Source organism: Amblyraja radiata, chromosome 1 (genome assembly GCF_010909765.2).
Source record: "Amblyraja radiata isolate CabotCenter1 chromosome 1, sAmbRad1.1.pri, whole genome shotgun sequence".
Taxonomy (NCBI): domain Eukaryota; kingdom Metazoa; phylum Chordata; class Chondrichthyes; order Rajiformes; family Rajidae; genus Amblyraja; species Amblyraja radiata.
Window position 1 is genome coordinate 155023089 of NC_045956.1, and position 22591 is coordinate 155045679.

Genomic DNA, 22591 nt, shown 5'->3' on the forward strand with positions numbered 1-22591 from the left:
CCCCCACCCCCCCCCCACCCCACACCGGGTCCCCATTCTTCTTCACAGTGGTCCCTCCACACCGGGTCCCCATTGTCTTCCCCTCATGCTCACGCTCATCGACCACGAGTCCCCACCGCCACCGAGGCTCCCGCCGCCGCCGAGGCTCCCATCGCCACCAACGCTGAGGCTCCTTCGGCCCAGACAGGCTTTGCCACCTGGCTTCACCGCAATCCCCTGGGAGGCCAGTGGGGCGAGTCAGGCCTACCGAGGTGCGTTCCAGTCTTTGATCGTCATTCTGGTCGTTAGCGCTGCGGTTGTTTGGCGGGTGGATCCTGAATTTGTGAAAGGCAGTAACCTGAAGTTGTGAAAGGCACTTGATGCAAGAGACTGCAGATGCGAGAATCTTGAGCAAAAAACAAATGGTTCAAGGAACTACTAGTCTGAAGAAGGGCCCTGACCCAAAACGTCATCCATACTTTTACTCCAGAGATGCTGTCTGACCCGTTGAATTACCTCAGCACCTTGTGTCTATCTTTACTGTAGGAACTCAGAGGGTCAGGCAGCATCCATGGAGAGAAATGAACAGCCGACTTTTCGGGCCAAATTCTTGTATTTTTTTCTCTTTTGGAGTACCCTTCCAAATATAGAAACACCTTTTATATAGTTTGACAAAGGAAGTGCACATTTCTGTGTGCTTTGGTTTCAAAACCCAAATAGGGTGTCTATTTACTTATAAAAGACACAAAATGCTGGAATAACTCAGCAACTCCGGAGAGCGGGAATAAGTGATGTTTCGGGTCGAGACTCTTCTTCAGAGTGAGAGTCAGGGGAGAGGGAGACGAGATATGGAAGGGTAAGGTGTGAAAAAGACACAGATCGAAGCGGACGGTGATCACATGGAAAAATAGATGCTGGAGTAGGCCATTCGGCCCTTCAAGCCAGTACCACAATTCAATATGATCATGGCTGATCAGCTAAAATCAACCCTCGTTCCTGCTTTTTCTCCATATCCCTTGATTCCTTTAACCCTAAGAGCAAAATCTAACTCTCTCTTGAATACATCCAGTGAATTGGACTCCACTGCCTTCTGTGGCAGATAATTTCACAGATTCACAACTCTCTGGATGAAAACGTTTTTCCTCATCTCAGTCCTAAATGGCCTACCCCTTATTCTTAACTGACCCCGGGTTCTGGACGCCCCCAACATCAGGAACATTTTTCCTGCATCTAGGAATCTAGAATCTAGGCATCTGCCTGTCCAATCTTTTAAAACGTTTACATGTTTCTATAAGATATCCTCTCATCCTTCTAAATTCCAGTGAATACAAGGAACTTACTAATGTTTCTTTATAACCAAAATGGTTTGATCTTCCTCTTGCTTGGTTCTTAACACAAGGATATAAATAAAAGGGGAAAATGACAAATTTGCACAGTGGGGTTGCAGAAACATGTTCTCTGTGGGCTCTTTTGACACAAGTGTGAAAACACGTGCCTAATAGTTGATTGACACAAGGGGGTTGAAGGCAAGTCTTTCTCTGTTTGGAGCCCGGCGTCACAAGGTACCTGCCCCAATGAATGTGGCCGAGGGGCGGGGATTGCGGAGCACGCAGACTTTGCGCCTGAGAAACCCACTTACCGGGAAAAAAATGAATCGAGAGTCTAACCGGGTAAGAGAGAGAGAGAGAGAGAGAGAGAGAGACCAGCCAACCAAAATATTCGATTGATAGAAAGAAAATAAAAAGTAGGGAAAGGGGAGCTTTCTTTAAAATAAAAATACAGAAGTCGTTAAAAAAAGGGAAGCATGTGGGTTGGTTAAATGGTTGTTTCTCTTTAAAAAGAATGAATGATCCAAGCAATGTTGTGTGCAGTGCATTGGGGAGGGGGTGTTGCTGGCGAATCCTCCCGCGAGGAACTCTCTCCATCCCTTCCGCCAACCCCGGGAAACAAATGTTTCGCTTTCGTCTGCCTTTATCTTTAACTTTGTATCTTCTTGAGGTGGAACTGGCAATAGTGTAAATCCGATCAGTTTTTAAAAAAAAAGCAGTTTCTGTGTACTGTCCGCGTTCTTTTCGCACTTAAACTTTAAGGGGGCGACATATAATTGCACAAGTGCAACCCAAACCTTGCATTTTAAATATTGTAATGATTTCATCATTGAAGGTCGATTTTACACGGTTTAATTTTGAATGCTTCTCTTTGATTCCATCTCATTCAGGTTGTGGTTCCTTTTTATTTTGCTCTTCAGTCTCGTCCTTTGCACGCAGGTTGTCAGTTCGCATGGAACAATTTGACTTTTCCGCCCTACATCTGCAAACCTCCCCCCCCCCCAAAAAAGTATCTTGCCTCAACCCATCCCATTCTATTTCTCTCGCTCGTTTAACATTTTCTCTCACTCAGCGACATTGCAATAACAACAACACACAAAATGAGAAAGAATCGCTTCCATTTTATTGTAGTTGGACATTGCAAATGACACAGTTGCATTTCGTTTGCAAAGTTGCCTTTTTTTGAGGAATGGAGCTTCGGGTGCTGCCTAGACACATTGTATCGGGATAGTAGCAACACGAGAAGGGGTGCAGCTTTCAAATGCATCATAACTGGAGCAGGGAGGGAGACATCTATTTTACAATGGGAGAGCCTGGACGAAGATATTGCAGTGGGGTTTAACATTTGAAAGTTGTGAGGACCCTCAGGCAGTATTGGAGACAGACAGACAGCGCCGCGCAACGGCGGGTTACAAAAGGTCAGAAATGCCCCGGATATAGATTGGATACATTGTGGCTTTTCTTTCTGGTAAAATGTCACGATATTGAAAGTGAGAGTAGCAATGTTCCCATGCAGGCTCTGATCCCCACAAAGTGTAGACACTCTTCCAGAAACTTTCAAAAACCTCCTCCAAGCTCTCTCGTTACTGTGCCTTTTCGTGGGAGAGGGGGGAAAACAACCCCCAAATCCGCCACACAAATAAACGCTGGCCAGGAGCATCTGTGACTCTCCCGCAAAAGTTTAGGATTTCAAGCATTTGATCAAAAACCCAATATTTCGGATGATCAAAAAGAGAGATCAAGGTAATTTTAACCCCAAAAAGAGAAACCAAAACACACATCGATGCAGTAAAAGTTTGTGGTCTCTGATGCCACTGGAGTTGTATTTAAGAGGTCCATGTTGAATGATATTTTGTAGCCAGGAAGGTTAAAATTGACAAGTGTTTTTGCTTAAAAGTTGGATTTTGTAGCTGGTTGAATAGAGTTCCAAATTATTCACTTGGGAATTTTTTTTAAGGATTAAAAAAAAACCCAGTCCTGATGTTTTGTTTCTTGTTAAGAAGATGCGTGTGGTCACTTTGGTGGGTGTTTGGAAGCAAATTGCTTTTAGTATCGGGAGATGTGGAACCTAGGAGTTTGAGGGGGAATCGATGTCGGATTCATTCATTTTAAGTACCTCCTGTTGCATAATGATGCCGCTACTACAGTGATTCCGTCTTGTTCGTTTGTGCATTCGTGTGTTTTGCAACTCGAAGTCTGGTGAATTGCTTTTAAAATCGAGTGCGAAAGAAATAAAACATTAAACTTGGGAATTCGTTTCTGATTTTCCATGTTTCTAGGCTTGTGTAATTTTGTCAAAATGCATCACCAACAGCGAATGGCTGCCTTAGGGACGGACAAAGAGCTGAGCGATTTACTGGATTTCAGTGCGGTAAGAGAATCCATTCATGGCAGGTGGTGAGAAGGCGAGTGCACGGCAAAGAACTCGAGTCCAGCCAGGGCTAGTCGGCAGAGAGAGGAGCGTTGCCAGTTCAGACAGAAGCCCTTTTCCTCTTAGCCTTTCAAAATGCTCTGTGCATTTAGCAATGTAGCCACAATAAGAAACTTCAACCCCCCTCAAAAATAATAAACAAGTCACATAATAGTCCACTTAATTCTAATCCTACGATGTGCTAACAATTGGTTTCGAAGGTCGCGTTTAAATACGGCACTTTTGATGGTTGCTGGAGGAATATCTCTTTGAGAAATGGGTTTCGGAAGTTTGGTCAGGAGAGTGCCAGGCGGAAATATAGCCGGTGGCGATTTCAACCCTTTTCCTTTTTTTCGCTGCTTTTCTCTCTCCTTAACGTTTGTGCTCGCAGATAAGTGGCTCGAAGAGTTAATCGGTAATCAAATCCATTACCAGTGAAAAAGGGGCGCAGGCGTGTTTATGGTAAGATCTGTGCGAAGAAGTGCCGCGAAACTTTTCACATCGACTTTTGTTAAAATAAAACAAATTACAGCATTGATAGTGGGAACGAGTTGCCACGGCTGCATTGCGAAGGAGGAGATGCTGTCATTTAAAAAAAAAGTCTGATATGGAAATCTGAAACACTTTTTGGGCAGTGAGCATTTTTTTAAAACACTTTTATTGCAATTTGATTTCTTATAGATGTTTTCACCGCCTGTGAGTAGTGGGAAGAATGGACCAACGTCCCTGGGAAGTGGCCATTTCGGGGGTTCAAGTATGTAAATGATTACTTCATGTTTGTATATTTGGATATTCGGGCTTTTCAGCTTCGTTTCCTACGAATCTCTATTGATTCATGCCAGGCACAAATGTCTCAACTAACTTGGACCGCTCTTCTGACCTGTCTTGTTAAGGCGGTTGAAGGCAATCGCTTATCAACTGCACATCTCGCACGTTTAAGTAACGGTGCTTCCTCACGGTATTAACAGGAGTAGACTGTTACAGATTTAGCAGGTCGATTATTATTCGGCTGTTTAGTTGTTTTGAATTTGAGTCGGGGTTGATTCGTACTGCTACAAAAATCTTGCTTTCAATTGCCGAAGCATAGAAAATATGTGAATGTGGTACATTCTGTTTTTGATGTTTTAAACAAAAAAATAATTGTTGGGCATTCAATGAAGTTAGTTTTGGGGGTGGGGCAGGGAGACAGGGATGCTTCCTGTCAGGTATGTGTACAAATGTTGGAAATAACTTGGAGAGCCAACCGATGGATTTAGCAAACATTTTTTTTCAAGGCTAATAGAATTGATTCATTAGAACCTTTTATAGCATAGTGATTTCAACAGAATTTAGGTGCTATAAATGATAGCTGAATTGTAAAGAAAGTATCTATAATCAAGTTTTGTTTGGATGACAGAACACCTGCCACTTACAAATTCGTTGTTCAACAGAATACTTGATACATGCGCATGCTTTATAAATCTGAGGAATTATTTTTGCTTTGTTTTGAATGAAAGTAGTAACATTCACTAGCATTTACTATGTTGAATAAACATTTTTTTTTAAAGTGAGTTTGTAAATACACGGTGCACTTTTGGCTCTCAGCTATTTTAAGCCATGCTAGCTGGTGGGTGGGAATTTTCATTTCATACCTGATTCACTCAAATATCAAGAAGGTGTAATACAGAGTGTATTTTAATGTATGGATGAAAAGAAACATGGTACATAAGAACAAATTTTTTTTTTAACACAAATAATTTACAAACTGTCACGAAGGAAGGATGCACAAATTTGACATACTTTAAGTAATATCTATTCATAGGTAATAATGTATGTTCTCGAATCTTCAGATGGCTGCAGGAAATACAGATTTTGTGATTGTTCCTCTTTAATTTGAACCACAGCAGAATAATAAATATTTGAATCAAAACTGTAACTGACATTTATAATCAGAAGTTTAAATGGCAGCTTCAAACAGCACAATTCCATTGTATATTGGAGGTCATTGGATTTATCGTGTAACATTGTGATGCAGTATTGGGATTTGAATTTTTTATTATAATATTTTTTCTTGTTATGGTCTGTGAAAAACACTTGACCAATTCAGTTTTTCACACTGTTTAGTTCTCTGTATTTAATGCAACATTGACCAATTTCTGTTAAAAATGAATGGAAATGTTGCTTGTTATGGTAAATAATTTATCAATGAATTTTGGGACTGATTGAGTAAACAAATGCTTTATGCATGTGTCGAATCTAATGTAAACAATTACAACATTGAGAGTAGTAACGGATAGTGATATAATATCTGTGAATGGTGCGTAAAGAGCAGACATTAATTATATGTTAGGTTTGTAATTATTGGAGCTCCAGATCTCCACCCCCCCCCTTAACATATAGAGGTTATTGATAAGAATTATTGTTTATGGATTGATTAAACCTCTGCATCCGCCCCCTCCCACTCCTTTGTCTACCCCAAATAGTGCCTACATAAGCAGTTAAGTTGTAATCTGAAATTTATTTTTTGCTTAAATGCTCCATTTTGGTTTAAAATCAGAGCTGTGATGAAAGGTGCTGTTGGAGTTTTGTCTGTGTGGGATTTGTATGTAGTTTTGGATATATGGGTTTCTGAAATAAATGGAAAAAAAATCATATTTTATTTTCCCACCCCAACATCATTTGCACATAAAACATTAATTCTGCAAGCCTCAATAACAGTGAGGTTTGTTTTTGTCCTTGGAGTATATTTAAAAAACCCCCCATTATATTTAGTGCAAGATTATTGGGATTTTTCTCTCAAAATCAGTGACTAATTGTATTTCAGATTCATTTTTGGGTGTGGCGTATTTATATTTTTTCCATTCTGTCAAAAGTCCTTACATTTTAAAGTCCACAGTATTGTATGCTGTTAAAAGTAAGACAAAACCTTTCAAAGAAACGCCATTCTGCTTTTAAATGTTAGCCTTGAATGATCAAGATAACTATGTTACAATTTCAGCTTTTTATTTGGCAGCGATTCACTTATTCTTTCTGGATCAGGATGGGATGCCGACGGTTCCTGTTAAATGAATGACTTGTATGAATGTTTTGTTTATATTTTGGCTTTGTGTGAAATCAACGGGAACAAATATGATTTTTTTGGCCTGCTTGTTATAGAAAAGTATAGGAAGACACATTTTGGTTAGTAAAATAACTTAATTGACACCACTACGAATTGGAATTTTGTTATTATCTTGTAGAAAGATAGCAGTTAAATATTGTGATCACAATGATTACTGTACAGAAGGATAACTGATTTTTTTGATTTCCAAATACATTATATTGAAAGGTGTAATCAAAAATTGTTTTCAAACTGAATGCATTCAATTCAAAGGAATTAAAACAAAAGGTGTTGGTAAATTTCATATATTAATTTGTTGGAGATGATTTTAGCTATACCTTTTAATAGATGTTTAGTTTCCGTTATTTCATAATGTATTTTCCCCTCTGATGAAGCAGTGTTTTGGTTTCAATTCAGAATATTAGTTTTTCTTCTTCTTTCTGGGCAACAATCTGTTCTGTAGCTGAATCTGTCCATTTTCAGGAAGTGATACATTACTCTTTTTGATAATCGCCTGTTACATCATGTTTCGTATACAATTATACTGTTTGAGCAAAGGTGTAGTGATAAAAACATTACCAATATGGAACAGCATATAAGTGGAAGATGATATTTGCAAGTTTTCCCAAATACTTAAATTGGAGAATTGGTTGGAAGTTTACATGGCGTTTCTATGATCTGAATGAAATTATTTGCTGTAAAAAGTCTTAATTTTAGCTTAATTTTAACAATAATGCCTGATTGCCTATTCGGTCTTGTAAGGGTTAAATTGAGTAATTACAAGGAGCAAGATGGCTCACTGTTGTTTGTTCCTTGATTGTTGCACTGTAAGTGTAAAAGTCAGGCTGGCAGATTTGGCAGGCCCTAAGTAACAATTGTATGAGCAATTGCATAGAACTGCGTATGGGTAGCCCAGAGGGTTTTCATTTTGAATTTCAAAAGGTTCTGACAGCTTTATTTGGCCTGGTGGGTTTAACATTGCAATTTAGCTGCAAAAATACAAGTGTTTCTTAAAGATGTTTTGTACACGTTGTCTTGACTTTTGAATAGTTTTGTTTTTTCTGCACTTCTGGAGGTTTGCTTACTGTTTTGTTCCAAATAATTGAGATGCCATAATATATTGATTGTGGGTGCTCAGGGGTGTAACCAACAAATTTGTAGTGAGCGTAAATGCCCTTTATCATTTTTTTCAGCATCCTGTGGGAATTTTCTTAATCAGAAGTCAACCATAGTTGGTGGTGTCTGTGGAGGCAAATGCACTCTGATTTAGCTGACTTTGGAACTGGCTTTCAATTGTGCCATTCTTTGTTTTTTACTGCAAAAAAAACCTTGCTGGCAGCTTTTTGGCTAAGCCCTCATAAGAGCAACACCATTAATCATGTCTTTTTCTCCCCTCTCACATGGAAACGTAACCTCTTTTGTCCAAGTAAGATGGCTTTGTTGCAATGTTTTATGTTGACAAGTCAGAATTAGCACACTTAGCGTGGTCTATGTTGAAAATTCTGATGTCGACTGGAACAACGGGAAAAAGGTGGAGGCAAAAAAGTGGCATCTTCAGAAATGTAAAGTTGCAAATGTAATTTAAGTATCAAGATTCCTATTCTAGTTAACAGAAGTAAAGAATGCTTGTTTAAAATTGAAAATGTGGGTTATTCACAACTAGAACCAATGGCTTCAGCGAAATACTTCAGCGACTTGAATGTGGTAATTTGACCTAATATTTTCTCCATTCAATTGGATTATTTTGTACAAAAGTGATAATAACTTGGTTTGGGATAAAATCAATTGATCTGAAGAATTGTTTCTAATTATGAGCTGTGTGGTCTTCCCTGTTAGTAATGTGAAATTTTAGGTGGCCTCATGCAACCTACTGCTGGGTTTGTCGCTTCAGATTCGTACAATGGTTAATGACATTAATGTTTACCCTGAGGAATGTAGCGAGCGGCAGGAAAAATCAGAACTCCTTTCCACAAGGGGAATAGAGTATTCACTCTCCCGCGATCTGAATCAAAACTATTAATTTTTGAAAGGACCAATCGATAGTTGACATGAGATAGTGTATGAAAAGATGTATTTAAATGCTTTCATGAGCCAAGATTGAAATTCGGTGTAGGGATGATGGAGAGAGTGGATGACCTTTGGTTTCCCACCCTTACAGACAGTTATCCCAGAGAACAAAGCATGCACACTTACACACCAAATAATTATGTTGCGATACATTTGTCGCTGAACTTGTGTCAAAAGGCAAAGCAGTTTATAGTCTTTTAGTAGAAACAAGGAACTGCAGTTGCTGATTAATACACAAAGTGCTGGAGTAACTCAGCAGATTAGTAAGCATCTCTGAAGAACATGAATAAGTTGATGTTTTGGGTCTGAACAATGGTCCCGATCCAAAACATCATCTATCCATGTTCAGTAAAGATGTTGCTTGATCTGCTGAGTTACTTCAGCACTTTGTGTCCTTTTTATATTCTTTTAGGTTACATTGACAGATTATTTGATTGTCTAAAGATGCCAGTTTCTGTTATGTTAAAGGTGACTCCTTGGACACAATTATTCACCTTTAAAGTGAATGGACACCTTGAATCAGAAGATTGTGGTTTAAAGTCCTACACCAAAGCACAAAATTCAAGGTGTCACCCAAATGCTGCATTAACCCAGTTGCAGTTTTTTTAGATGGATGTTTAAGGCCCTTATGGTCTCTTAGATGAATAAAACATTCCAGGATTATTTTTCAGAGATGATTTAGTTTAGTTTAGAGATACAGCACGGAAACGGGCCGTTCGGCCCACCGGGTCCGCACCGACTAGCGATCCCTGCATATTAGCATTATCCTACACACACGAGGGGCAATCTTTTACATTTAACAAGCCAATTTACCTACCTACCTGTACGTCTTTGGAGTGTGGGAAGAAACAGAAGATCTCGGAGAAAACCTAAGCGATCACAGGGAGAATGTACAAACTGCGTACAGACAGCACCCGTAGTCTGGATCGAACCCGGGTCTCTGGCGCTGTAAAGCAGCAACTCTACCGCTGTGTCACCGTGCTGCCATGATCAAAGATTTATCCTGGTCGATGATTATCCTACTATTAACATTATGCAAAAATATAACATATGAGCATTATCACATAGAGCAGTTTGGATGTTCAACTCTTTTTTTCCCCAATACAAGCTGCTTGACCTGCTTAGTTCCTCCAGCAGTTTTGTTCTTTGCTCCAGATTTGAACATCTGTTGCATCTTGCTCACAATATAAAGGCTTATATTTTATACATAGGCAGATAGATTGCTGCTCACTTTTTCCATCATGGATTATTATCTGATCATGGATCTAATGTTTTATATGATTAAGGATGTAAAGTCTGCTTTTTTTGTGTCCGTGTTTAAAAAATGAATGATAATTTTAACACAGGTCAGTAATTTAAATGCTAAGGAGTACTTTTTAGCAGAGTGCTATTGTGGTTTTTGTACAATGTTTCATAGAAACAGAGACATAGAAAATAGGTGCAGGAGGAGGCCATTCGGCCCTTCGAGCCAGCACCGGCATTCATTGTGATCATGGCTGATCGTCCCCTGTCAATAACCCGTGTCTGCCTTCTCCCCATATCCCTTGACCCCACTAGCCCCTAGAGCTCTATCTAACTCTCTTAAATCCATCCAGTGACTTGGCCTCCACTGCCCTCTGTGGCAGGGAATTCCATAAATTCACAACTCTCTAGGTGAAAAAGTTTGGTTTTTTTTCTCACCTCAGTCTTAAATGACCTCCCCTTTATCCTAAGACTGTGGCCCCTGGTTCTGAACATTTTTCCTGCATCTAGCTTGTCCAGTCCTTTTATAATTTTATATGTTTCTATAAGATGCCCCATCATCCTTCTAAACTCCAGTGAATACAAGCCTGGTCTTTTCAATCTTTCCTCTAATGACAGTCCCGCCATCCCAGGGATCAATCTTGTGAACCTACGCTGCACTGCCTCAATCACAAGGATGGCCTTCCTCAAATTAGGAGACCAAAACTGCTCACAATACTCCAGATGTGGTCTCACCGGAGCCCTGTACAACTACAGAAGAACCTCTTTACTCCTATACTGAAATCCTCTTGTTATGAAGGCTAACATTCCATTAGCTTTCTTCACTGCCTGCTGTACCTGTAAGCCAACTTTCAGTCACGTACAAGGACGCCCAGTTCTCCCCCTTACCTAACCTAACGCCATTGAGATAATGATCTTCCCCCTTGTTTTTGCCGCCAAAGTGGATAACCTCACATTTACCTATATTATACTGCATCTGCCATGCATCTGCCCACTCACTCAACCTGTCCAGGTCACCCTGCAACCTCCTAACATCCTCTTCACAGTTCACACTGCCACCCAGCTTTGTGTCATCCGCAAACTTGCTAGTGTTGCTCCTAATTCCCTTTTCCATATCATTAATATAATAGAAACAGTTGCGACCCCAACACCGAGCCTTGCGGCACTCCACTTGACACTGCCTGCCATTCTGAAAAGGACCCGTCCACTCCTACTCTTTGCTTCCGGTCTGCCAGCCAATTTTCTATCCATGTCGACACCCTACCTCCAACCATGTGCTCTAATTTTAGTCACCAGTCTCCCGTGCGGGACCTTATCAAAGGCTTTCTGAAAGTCCAGATTCACTACAGTGGCTTGCAAAAGTTTTAATACCCCTTGAACTTTTACACATTTTGTCACGTTACAACCACAAACGTAAATGTATTTTATTGGGATTTTATGTGATAGACCAACACAAAGTGGTGCATAATTGTGAAGTGGAAGGAAAATGATACATGGTTTTCAAATTTTTTTACAAATAAAAAACTGAAAAGTGTGGTGTGCAAAAGTATTCAGCCCCCCTGAGTCAATACTTTGTAGAACCACCTTTCGCTGCAATTACAGCTGCAAGTCTTTTGGGGGTATGTCTCTACCAGCTTTGCACATCTAGAGACTGAAATTTTTGCCCATTCTTCTTTGCAAAATAGCTCAAGCTCAGTCAGATTGGATGGAGAGTGTCTGTGAACAGCAATTTTCAAGTCTTGCCAGAGATTCTCAATTGGATTTATGTCTGGACTTTGACTGGGCCATTCTACTACATGAATATGCTTTGATCTAAACCACTCCATTGTAGCTCTGGCTGTATGTTTAGGGTCGTTGTCCTGCTGGAAGGAGAACCTCCGCCCCAGTCTCAAGTCTTTTGCAGACTCTAACAGGTTTTCTTCCAAGATTGCCCTATATTTGGCTCCATCTATCTTCCCATCAACTCTGACCAGCTTCCCTGTCCCTGCTGAAGAAAAGCATACCCACAGCATGATGCTGCCACCACCATGTTTCACAATGGGGGTGGTGTGTTCAGGGTGATGTGCAGTGTTAGTTTTCTGCCACACATAGCGTTTTGCATTTAGGCCAAAAACTTCAATTTTGGTCTCATCTGACCAGAGCACCTTCCTCCACATGTTTGCTGTGTCCCCCTCATGGCTTGTGGCAAACTGCAAACGGGACTTCTTATGGCTTTTTTTCAACAATGGCTTTCTTCTTGCCACTCTTCCATAAAGGCCCGATTTGTGGAGTGCACGACTAATAGTTGTCCTGTGGACAGATTCTCCCACCTGAGCTGTGGATCTCTGCAGCTCCTCCAGAGTTACCATGGGCCTCTTGGCTGCTTCTCTGATCAATGCTCTCCTTGCCCGGCCTGTCAGTTTAGGTGGATGGCCATGTCTTGGTAGGTTTGCAGTTGTGCCATACTCTTTCCATTTTCGTATGATGGATTGAACAGTGCTCCGTGAGATGTTCAAAGCTTGGGATCTTTTTTTATAACCTAACCCTGCTTTAAACTTCTCCACAACTTTATCCCTGACCTGTCTGGTGTGTTCCTTGGGCTTCATGATGCTGTTTGTTCACTAATGCTCTCTGACAAACCTCTGAGACCTTCACAGAACAGCTGTATTTATACTGAGTTTAGATTACACACAAGTGGACTCTATTTACTAATTATGTGACTTCTGAAGACAATTGGTTGCACTGGATTTTATTTAGGGGTATCAGAGTAAAGGGGGCTGAATACTTTTGCATGCCACACTTTTCAGTTTTTTATTTGTAAACAATTTGAAAACCATGTATCATTTTCCTTCCACTTCACAATTATGCGCCACTTTGTGTTGGTCTATCACATAAAATCCCAATAAAATACATTTACGTATGTGGTTGTAACGTGACAAAATGTGGAAAAGTGCAAGCCACTGTACATCCACTGGCACCCCTTCATTGATTTTACTGTCACATCCTCAAAAAATTCCAGAAGATTAGTCAAGCATGATTTCCCTTTCATAAATCCATGTGGACTTGGACGAATCCATTTACTGCTATCCAAATTCCCCATTATTACCTCTTTAATAATTGACTCCAGCATCTTTCCCACCACTGAAGTCAGGCTAACTGGTCTGTAATTCCCCATTTCCTCTCTCGTTCCTTTCTTGAAAAATGGGATAACATTAGCTATCCTCCAATCCACAGGAACTGATCCTGAATCTATTGAACATTGGAAACTGATCACCAATGCTTCCACTATTTCTAGAGCCACCTCCCTGAGGACCCTGGGATGCAGACCATCAGGTTCAGGGGATTTATCATCCATCAGTCCTATTAGCTTACCCAATAATATTTCTCGCCTAATGAACATTTATTTCAGTTCCTCTACCCCCTTAGATCCTCTGTCCTCCAGTACATCTGGGAGATTGTTTGTGTCTTCCTTAGTGAAGACAGATCCGAAGTACCTATTCAACTCTTCTGCCATTTCCTTGTTGCCCATAATAATTTCCCCGTGTCTGCCTTCAAGGGACCCACATTTGACATTGCTACTCTTTTTCCTTTAACATATCTAAAGAAGCTTTTACTGTCCTTCTTTATATTCCTGGCCAGCTTCCCTTCGTACTTCATCTTTTCAGCCCGTATTGCCTGTTTTGTTTCCTTCTGTTGTCCTATGAAAATTTCTCGATCCTCTGGTATTCGGCTACACTTTGCTGTGTTATACATCTTTTCGTATCTTCATATATCCGTAACGTCTCTTGTCAGCCACGGTTGCCTCCTACTCCCCATAGAATCTTTCTTCCTTTTTGGGAATCCTTTGTGGTTTCCACAAATAATTTAGGCATTTTATTTGTTTTGGTATCTGCAATCTGAACATTTGCTTTTTTACTATATTCCAGGCATGCTTCATGACATTTAGTCCTGTTCCCTGATCTTAGTCTTTTTTTGAGCCTAGTCTAAATTTAATTCTGGTTCTTTGGCCATTTGCTGGTAACTTTTATCTTTGGTAAGGATGTGTACACATTTTTATTGAAATTGACTGGTTGCAGTCTTTTGAAGTTTCTTTTGATCTTTTCTGCTCGAGCTAAAAACTCTATATAGTATTAGTTAAAATAAAGTAGCACAATGTTTCTAGTGTGTCTGTGTGATTTATCTTAATTTTTCTTCAGCTACCCTCTCTAATCCATGATCTGTGATGTAATGGCTCAGGCTGATATGCCTTTAGATCCAGCAGCATGGGATGGCTTGTTCGCAGCCTTCATGTCCTCAACCCTTTTGATTTTTAGTAATGACTCCCTGTTCTGTCACACACTTCGCATCATGTTTACCAAGGCTAGTGTGGTTCAGATTTTGGTTCATAATTGTCACATGTACAGAGATACGGTGAAAAGCTTTGTTTCGCATGCTATCCAAACAGATCAGATAAACCCTGCACAGATACAATCAGTTCAAAATCAAGCACAATAGATGGAGCAAAGGGGAAGATACAAAGAGAGGATATAATTCTCAGCATTGGAGCGCATCAGTTACTTAGAAAAGTAGAAACCGAAGCTACATCGAAGTAGATAGGAGTGGATAGCTAGTAGATCAATTATGTGGGCAGTAGGGGCATGGAACCAGTGGTCAATGGTCCAGTGAGGCGTGGGAGCAGAAGGTGGGATATTGACAAAAATGAGACGGATTGGTGAGAGAGTTAGGTAAGGTTAAGGGATTAACATAAAATGCAAGGGGTTATCTGAAGCTGGAAAATTAATCGATCATACTGAGTTGTAGACCACCTTGGTGCAATATAAGATGCTGTTCTAGTTTTTGCTGGGCTTCACCCAAGGCCAAAGATGGACAGGTTATTGAGGGAATGCGAAGGGTAGTTGAAATGCTGGCAACAGGGAGCTTGGGATGACCATTGTGGACATTAAAATATAACAAAATAGACATTATAAATAGACAATAGGTGCAGGAGTAGGCCATTCGTTACTTCGAGCCAGCACCGCCATTCAATGTGATCATGGCTGATCAAAGAGTTTGTGAAACTTGTCTTTCTTCAAATTATTTTAAAATATGTCCTCAAAATTCATCAATTCTTTTCTCTGCCCCTTTCAGTAGGTTTTGAGCAAATGTGTACAGTTTTCAAGCAGGAAACAAAATGCTGGTATATGATAAAGTTTTAAAAACTAAAGCTGTGAATTACATGTTTAGGCCGCCGGCAGTGATGTGGATGTTTTTGGAAACATTTACAGTGCCACTGATGGAAAATGTATTGCATGTTGCTGGTATGTAATCCTTAACCCTAAAGAATAAAGAAATAAATATTGAGAAGTGGTGAAAAGTGTTCCTTTTTTTTAAAGCAAAAAGGAAAATGCAATCTAATTGGAATAACTATTTCTTTGAAGGCTTTTTCATGAGGATTCTACTCTGCGTTATCTCCATCCCCTATTCTCCTCTTCTGAAAATGGAGATTCATTCTAACAAAAATATTTTCCGATGTTAGCCATATTGTATCTTAATATTTGGGATTGGGACCATTAGTGTCTATTTGTGTCTTCACATGGCGTCTGGAGTCCGGGATCCCTCGTGGGGACCTGAGGGGGAAGAAGAAGCTCCGAATGCCGGCCCGCGGCCAACTTCTACCGCGGGTCCGGCATGGACTTACCATCACCCCTGGAGGGGAGCTTCGACCGCCGGCCCTGCGGTCTGCGGTGCTTCTGGCTGCGGCGGGAACTTTAAATCTTCATCCACCGGCCTGCGGCCTACACCGACCTAAAGCCGCGGTCTCCGGTGGGGAAGTGCTGACTCTGGACTTACCTGGACTTTTACCTGTCTGACGCCCGCAGCGGCGACTGCGGAGGGTTGAGGTCCAGACCACGGGGGAAAATGGGGGAGGACTAGCCAAATTTTGTGCCTTCCGCCACAGTGATGAATGCTGTGGTGGATGTTTGTGTTAATTTTTTATTGTGTATTGTGTGTTCTTTATCATTGTACCGCTGCTGACAAATTCATTTCACTTGCACTTTATGTGCAATGTGACGAATAAAACTGTATTGTGTTGTATGTGACTCAGTGATGTCTGTTTCTAGCCAACAGTGGATGAGAATTTGCTTTGAGATGAGAAGCAATAGAATGAGTATCATAATATCAATTGATTATGTAATCTGATGGGAGCAACCTTAAGTCCTTCGTGATAGGCGCACTTCATTATATTGTGTGGTGCATTATAATTTTTGTGGGTGGGTGATAATCGGAATGAGGGCTGATAAACTATAATTAAGTAAATTAATGGATATGGCAACATTTTTGACTTGCTGCAATATGTTGGTCTTTGTCTAAACAAGGAATAAGGCCTTGCAATGATCAATAAGATTTGTTCTACTGTCTTAAATCATTGTTGCATCAAGCTTAATGTGGGGAGGCATAGGGGAGGCATATAATGTTCGTTTTCTGTTAATCAAGCTTCTGATTATAGTTATTGATTATTTAATATTCATCCAATCATAGATTATAATTTTGAAGAATACCTATTCCAAACTGTTTTAGTAAGTGGGAGTGAAAGCTGGAAGGAAGATGCTGAAGTGGCAGGCTGTCTGGTTTTGAGAATGTAAATCTACGACAGTAGAAATAGAACAGGGGCAAATGTTGGGACCCTTGGATATTGCATTCGGTTCAGATTATCTTCTAATTAATTCGAAGATATACATAGAAACATAGGAAAAACAGGTACAGGGGTGAGCCATTCAATATGATCGTGGCTGATCATCCAAAATCAGTATCCCGTTCCTGCTTTTTCAAAGCCAAAGTCAAAAGTAGCCTTTATTGTCATTCAGACCTTGCGGTCTGAACAAAATGTTGTTGCCTTGCAGTCCTACATATAGTACAAAATGACAAAAACACACAATAAACACAAATTAACATCCACCACAGTGAGTTCACCAGGCACCTCCTCACTGTGATGGAAGGCAAAAGTCTTAAGTCTTTGTCTCATCCCTTCTTATTCTCCCTCTGCGCCGAGGCGATCCAGGCTTCAGATGTTGTGACCCCGCCGGGCGATGGTAAGTAATGTCAGTCCCGCGGCTGAATCCGAGCTCCGCGAACGGGCCGGTTCAACTCTGCGGCCCGGGGTGGTCGGAGTTGCCGAAGCTGCAGCCCTCCAGTCCAGCGGACGCAGCTGTTGTTGCGGGAGCTCCGGAGAACAGGTCCGCAACCTGTGACCTGCGAGCTCCCGACACTGGGCCCGCGGTCGGGTCGGGTGGCCGCTGCCGCCGGAACACTGCCCCAGCTCCGAGGCCGGGTGGCCGCTGCCGTTGCCCCAGCTCCGAGGCCGGGTGGCCGCTGCCCCAGCTCCGAGGCCAGGTGGCCGCTGCCGCTGCCCCAGCTCCGAGGCTGGGTGGCCGCTGCCCCAGCTCCGAGGCCGGGTGGCCGCTGCCGCTGCCCCAGCTCCGAGGCCGGGTGGCTGCTGCCCCAGCTCCGATTCCCCCATATCCCTTGATTCCTTTAGCCCTAAGAGCTAAATCTAGCTTTCTCTTGAAAACATCCAGTGAATTGACCTCCACTGCCTACTGTGGCAGAGAATTACACAGATTCATAACTCTGGGTGAAAAAATTTTGATGCATGGATTTATATATCACTCATTTGTTGTTGTTGTAAGTAACCAAAATGATTGAGGGCAGGATGTTAGTGGGGTTCAGACAGGATTTTTATGTTCCACATGGTCATAGGGTCAGACAGCATGGAAACTGGCCCTTCAGCCCCTCCTCTATGCCAATCAAGATGCTCCATCTAAAGCAGTCCCGTTTACCTGGATTTAGCCCACATCCCTCTAAATCTTTCCTTTCCAAGTACCTGTCCAAATGTGTGTGTGTGTGTGGTTTTTTTAATGTTGTTATTATACCTGCTTCAGCTACTTCCTTTGGCAGCTAGATCCATGCTGTGTGACTCTGACTCAAACAAATATCACAGCACTGATCCCTACAGTACAGCTCTTATTACAGATGTCCAGTCATAAAAAAAAAGCACCATCACTACATTCAGCCTACTATCACCAAGTCAATATTCAATCAGTTTGCCAACCTGCCTTAAATTTCTTGTGCCTAAACCTTCTGGAGCAGACTCTTGTCAAGTCACACTGAAGTTCAGGTAAACCAGGAGTGCCAAGGTGCCTTCATCAAACTTCTTGGTTACATCCACAAAAATATATATATGTTTCAGAGACATGAATAGAAACATAGAAACATAGAAAATAAATGCATGAGTAGGCCATTCGGCCCTTCGAGCCTGCACCGCCTTTCAATATGATCATGGCTGATCATCCAACTCAGTATCCTGTACCTGCCCTCTCTCCATACCCCCTGATCCCTTTAGCCACAAGGGCCACATCTAACTCCCTCTTAAATATAGCCAATGAACTGGCCTCAACTACCTTCTGTGGCAGAGAATTCCACAGATTCGGGAATAATCTTCCTGCATCTATCTTGTAATAGATGTCAGGAATTAGTCAATTTCCTATGATGAAGACCGCAAGATCAAGAAAGGGGAGGGAGGTGTCTAAGATGGTACAAGTAAATTTGAGTGCAGGATGAAAATTGGTGGTGAAGTTGAAGTCCATGAGTTCTCATGGGTGTAGGAGGAAGCACCGATGCAGTCATAAATGTACCGGAGATTCGGGGATAGGGCCAGTGTACGCCTGGATCAGGGGGCCTAGCCTGTGAATGCAGAGCGGAACAACAGACATCCAACCATGTCATCTCTGGGTGCTTGCTCTACCACCCACTAAATGGAGCTCGGGGCCTGGCAGACATTGACACAGAGCCAACAACCTGGCTGCTCAACTTGAGATCTAACTATTCCTTTGGTTTATTTATGTTTCATTCGCAAGAAGATGAGGGATTGTTCAACGTACCCTACAAAGAGACAGGCACAGCTGGGGCCCATGCGGGTACCCATAGCTACACCTTGGACTTGGAGGAAGAGAGAGGAGTCAAAGGAGAAGTTGCTGCAAAGACTCTATCCCCTCCTCTGAATGCCTCCGTCTACACCACATCTCCGCCCAAGATGAGGTGTTCCATACTAGGCTAGGACATCCGAGATGTCCACATTCTTTAGGGAACGGGGGTTTCCATCTCACGTCATAGATGAGGCCCTCACTCGTGTCTCCTCGGTACCCCGCAGCTCCGCCCTTGGTCTTTCTTTCCCTAGTCGCAACAGAGTCCTAGTCCCCCTAGTTACCTTCCTCCACATCAGACAACACGTTATCCTCCGAAATTTCCGCTACCTCCAACGGGATCCCACCACCAGCCACATTTTCCCATCTCCAGCCCTTTCCGCCTTCAGCAGAGACTGTTCCCTCCGCAACTCCCTGGTTAACTCATCCCTTCCAACCCAAACCACCCCCTCCCCAGGTACGTTCCCCTGCAACCGCAGAAGATGCAACACCTATCACTATACCTCCTCCCTCGACTCTGTCCAGAGGGCCCGACAGCCCTTTCAGGTTAGGCAGGTTCACTTGCACCTCCTCCAACCTCATCTACTGTATCCGTTGTTCAAGATGTGGATTCTTATACATCAGCGAGACCAAATGCGGACTAGGCGATCGTTTCGCGGAACACCTTCGCTCAGCCCGCCTGAACCAACCTGATCTCCCGGTTGCTGGATACTTTAATTCTCCTTCCTATTCCTACACATAACTTTCTGTCCTAGTACGTCTCCATTGTCAGAGTGAGGCCAAATGCAAAGTGGAGGAACAGCATCTCAAATTTCGCTTGAGCAGCTTACAGCCCAGTTTATGAATATTGATTACTCTCATTTCAGGTAGCCCTGGCTTTCCCCCTCCCTCTCTCTATCCCTCCCCCACCCAAGTCACACTACCTTCTCATTTTCACCCTACAAAGAGCTAACAATGGCTTATTTGCTTTAGTATTGTTACTTTTTTGCATACCTTTCATTCATTGTTCTTTATCTCTCCACATCACCGTCTATATCTCTCGTTTCTCTTATCAGCCACCAGTCCGAAGAAAGGTTTTGACCCAAAACGTCACCCTTTCCTTCGCTCCAGAGATGCTGCCTGTCCCGCTGAGTTACTCCAACTTTTTGTGTCTAGACACAAAATGTGGAGGTTGGGCTTTGTTAATAATTGTTTCACTTTATAATGTTCTCTTTATTTGCATTAATAATTTCTGGCATTACTTATGGTTGTCAGTGGTGGTTCAATTAGTAGCACTTCCTTCAGGTTTGGATTGTTTTGTACTCGCATTCTACTTGATCAAAATAATCTAAACTAATATTTTAATCCAAAATTGAGGGAGTGCTGTACTGCCCACTCTTGCATCGTTCAGCTGAGGCGGTAAACAGAGAGTGCCTCCATGGTTTCTGGGCTGGATGTAAGAATTGCACAGGGAGGATGGCCATGTTATCTGAACCAAAATGTATCCACCACAAAAATGGGTTAGTTAGTCATCACAAAGTATTTTGTGAGACCTAGCTAAGTACAATTACAAATTACCTGCCATGCTTTGCACATTACAGCAATAATTGCATTTCAGAAATATTTTAATTAAAGTGCTTTGGAACACATGAAAGAGACTTGAAAGGTGCTACACAACTGCAAGACTGTTCTTCCTCAGCAGGCTATCTCTGCTAACTGTGCCCATGTTACATCAGTAACCATACTTTAAGAGTAATTAGTTGGTGGTAATTTGCTTTCGTTTTTGCTGAAGCCAATGTGATGCTCAATCTTAACACGTTCTTCATTTAATATTAGCGAAAAAATAATATTTGCATGGGACGTCTTCATTGCATCTCACTTCTGAATCTATGTTCAGTTTGATGGAGCCTGTGATTATCAAATGATTATCAAAGCAATAAAAAACCCTAGCAGATTGATCAGTTGATAGGGAAGTTCTGTTTATTGTACATTGATTACGACAAAAACTTTAAATAACACAAATTTACTTAATTAACCCCATCCCACCTCTGCAAATTCTATACATTACTAAAACTCTGATCTTGTGCTCTTCTGGTTTTTCTATTTGCGCAAAAACAGTACGCAATAGCCTTTTTGCCAGGCTACTCGCCGTTCACCTGTGCTGTGAGTGCAACAAGTTTTGTTCCGATCGGTGGTATATTGTAAAAGTTATCACGGTTTAAACATCTCAGATTCCTTCACTCAGCACCATGCAGATTGGTCTCTTCTCCTGTCAGTCAATGCCACAGTCGGGATGGTGATGTCCCTTCCTGCCCCACCGATGGCGGACTGTCCCGCCTCACTCACAAACTCCTCTCTCTCCTCCTCACAGGAACTTGCCTATCGTCTCCCCCACCACCGGCGGGGGGAGTTCAGTGGAGGTCCTGGTCCCCTCTCTCTCTCCCTCATCACTCACCCCTCTCTCCCGCCCGCCCACCGTTGCAATGGAGGTCCTGTCTACCTGTCCCCCCCGGGGTCCGTCTCCTCCACCGCCGCCGTTGCAGTAACTCATCCTCACAGCCTTCTCTGTGGCAGAGGGAGGGAGGGTGGTGTTGCAGGGTGGTCGAGCAGTTTGTGTGGAGAGACACACTCACACCAAAATGAATGACCTGTGGAGGAAGGAACTGCAGATCCTGCTTTTTATGGAGGGAGGGAGTGACTTGAGGTAGGGGAGAGGTGAGGGAGGGATTGGGGGAGAAGAAGAGGGAGGGTGAAGGGAAGGGAGTGCTGGGGGATGAGGGAAATGAGCCGTGCCGGCGCAGTTGGGGGCTATGCGTGAGTGGTGCAATATTGCGTTGGGGGAATGGGTTGCATTGGGGGACTAGGCCACTTAGTCTAGTATATTTTCTCAGATTCTTGGAGTCTGAAGAAGGGTCTCGACCTGAAACATCACCCATTCCTTCTCTCCAGAGATGCTGCCTGTCCCGCTGAGTTACTCCAGCATTTTGTGTCTACCTTTGGTATAAACCAACATATGCAGCTCCTTCCTACATATTTTTAAATTGACTGTTTATGAAATGCCTTACACTCTCTGCAATAAATGAGTAAATACTGCTCATAGTCGCAGTGTACTGAATGCTGCTGTGCCATATGTACACAGGTGATGATCCATAAATGAGGACATTGGAAGGGGACAGCTCTAGTGGTAATAGTCACACTTTACAAACACACCCCTTCATTAGAGAAAGGAAGACATTTTATCTTGAGGCTTGTATTGAGATAGTAACAGCTTTTTGATTTGTGGACTTTGAAAGCTAATTGGATAATTTTACTTTTGGTTACTTTGAATTACCAAATTCATATATGCTACCCATATAGGATTTTAAGATGAAATTTAGTCGAGGCCATTCAGTTCAAAAATTATCTTCTAATCTTTGTCTTTCTGCTGCCTATTTTAAAGATACATTCTTTACATGAACAAAGTGCATTCCATGATTTATTCACTTTATATTGCATGTACATCATAATGATTATTGCTAAACTCACCTTTTAACAGACTGTAATTAAATACCCGTTGTCCTGTAGTTAT

The 22591-nt window shown here is 42.1% G+C and overlaps 1 protein-coding gene across 9 annotated transcripts in view; it reads left to right on the top strand.

Annotated features, from left to right (window-relative positions):
- Positions 1 to 1565: 1565 nt before the first annotated feature.
- The window catches only part of tcf4 (transcription factor 4), a 617800-nt gene continuing 596774 nt past the window's right edge, over positions 1566 to 22591 (top strand). For 3 of the 9 annotated variants that reach the window (XM_033033173.1, XM_033033164.1, XM_033033202.1), the window contains exons 1-3: positions 2770 to 3050; positions 3587 to 3678; positions 4399 to 4471. In XM_033033173.1, coding sequence (XP_032889064.1) covers positions 3029 to 3050; positions 3587 to 3678; positions 4399 to 4471 — 187 coding nt within the window. In that variant the 5' untranslated portion in view covers positions 2770 to 3028. The other 6 variants (XM_033033156.1, XM_033033181.1, XM_033033191.1 and 3 more) reach the window with 5 other exon arrangements.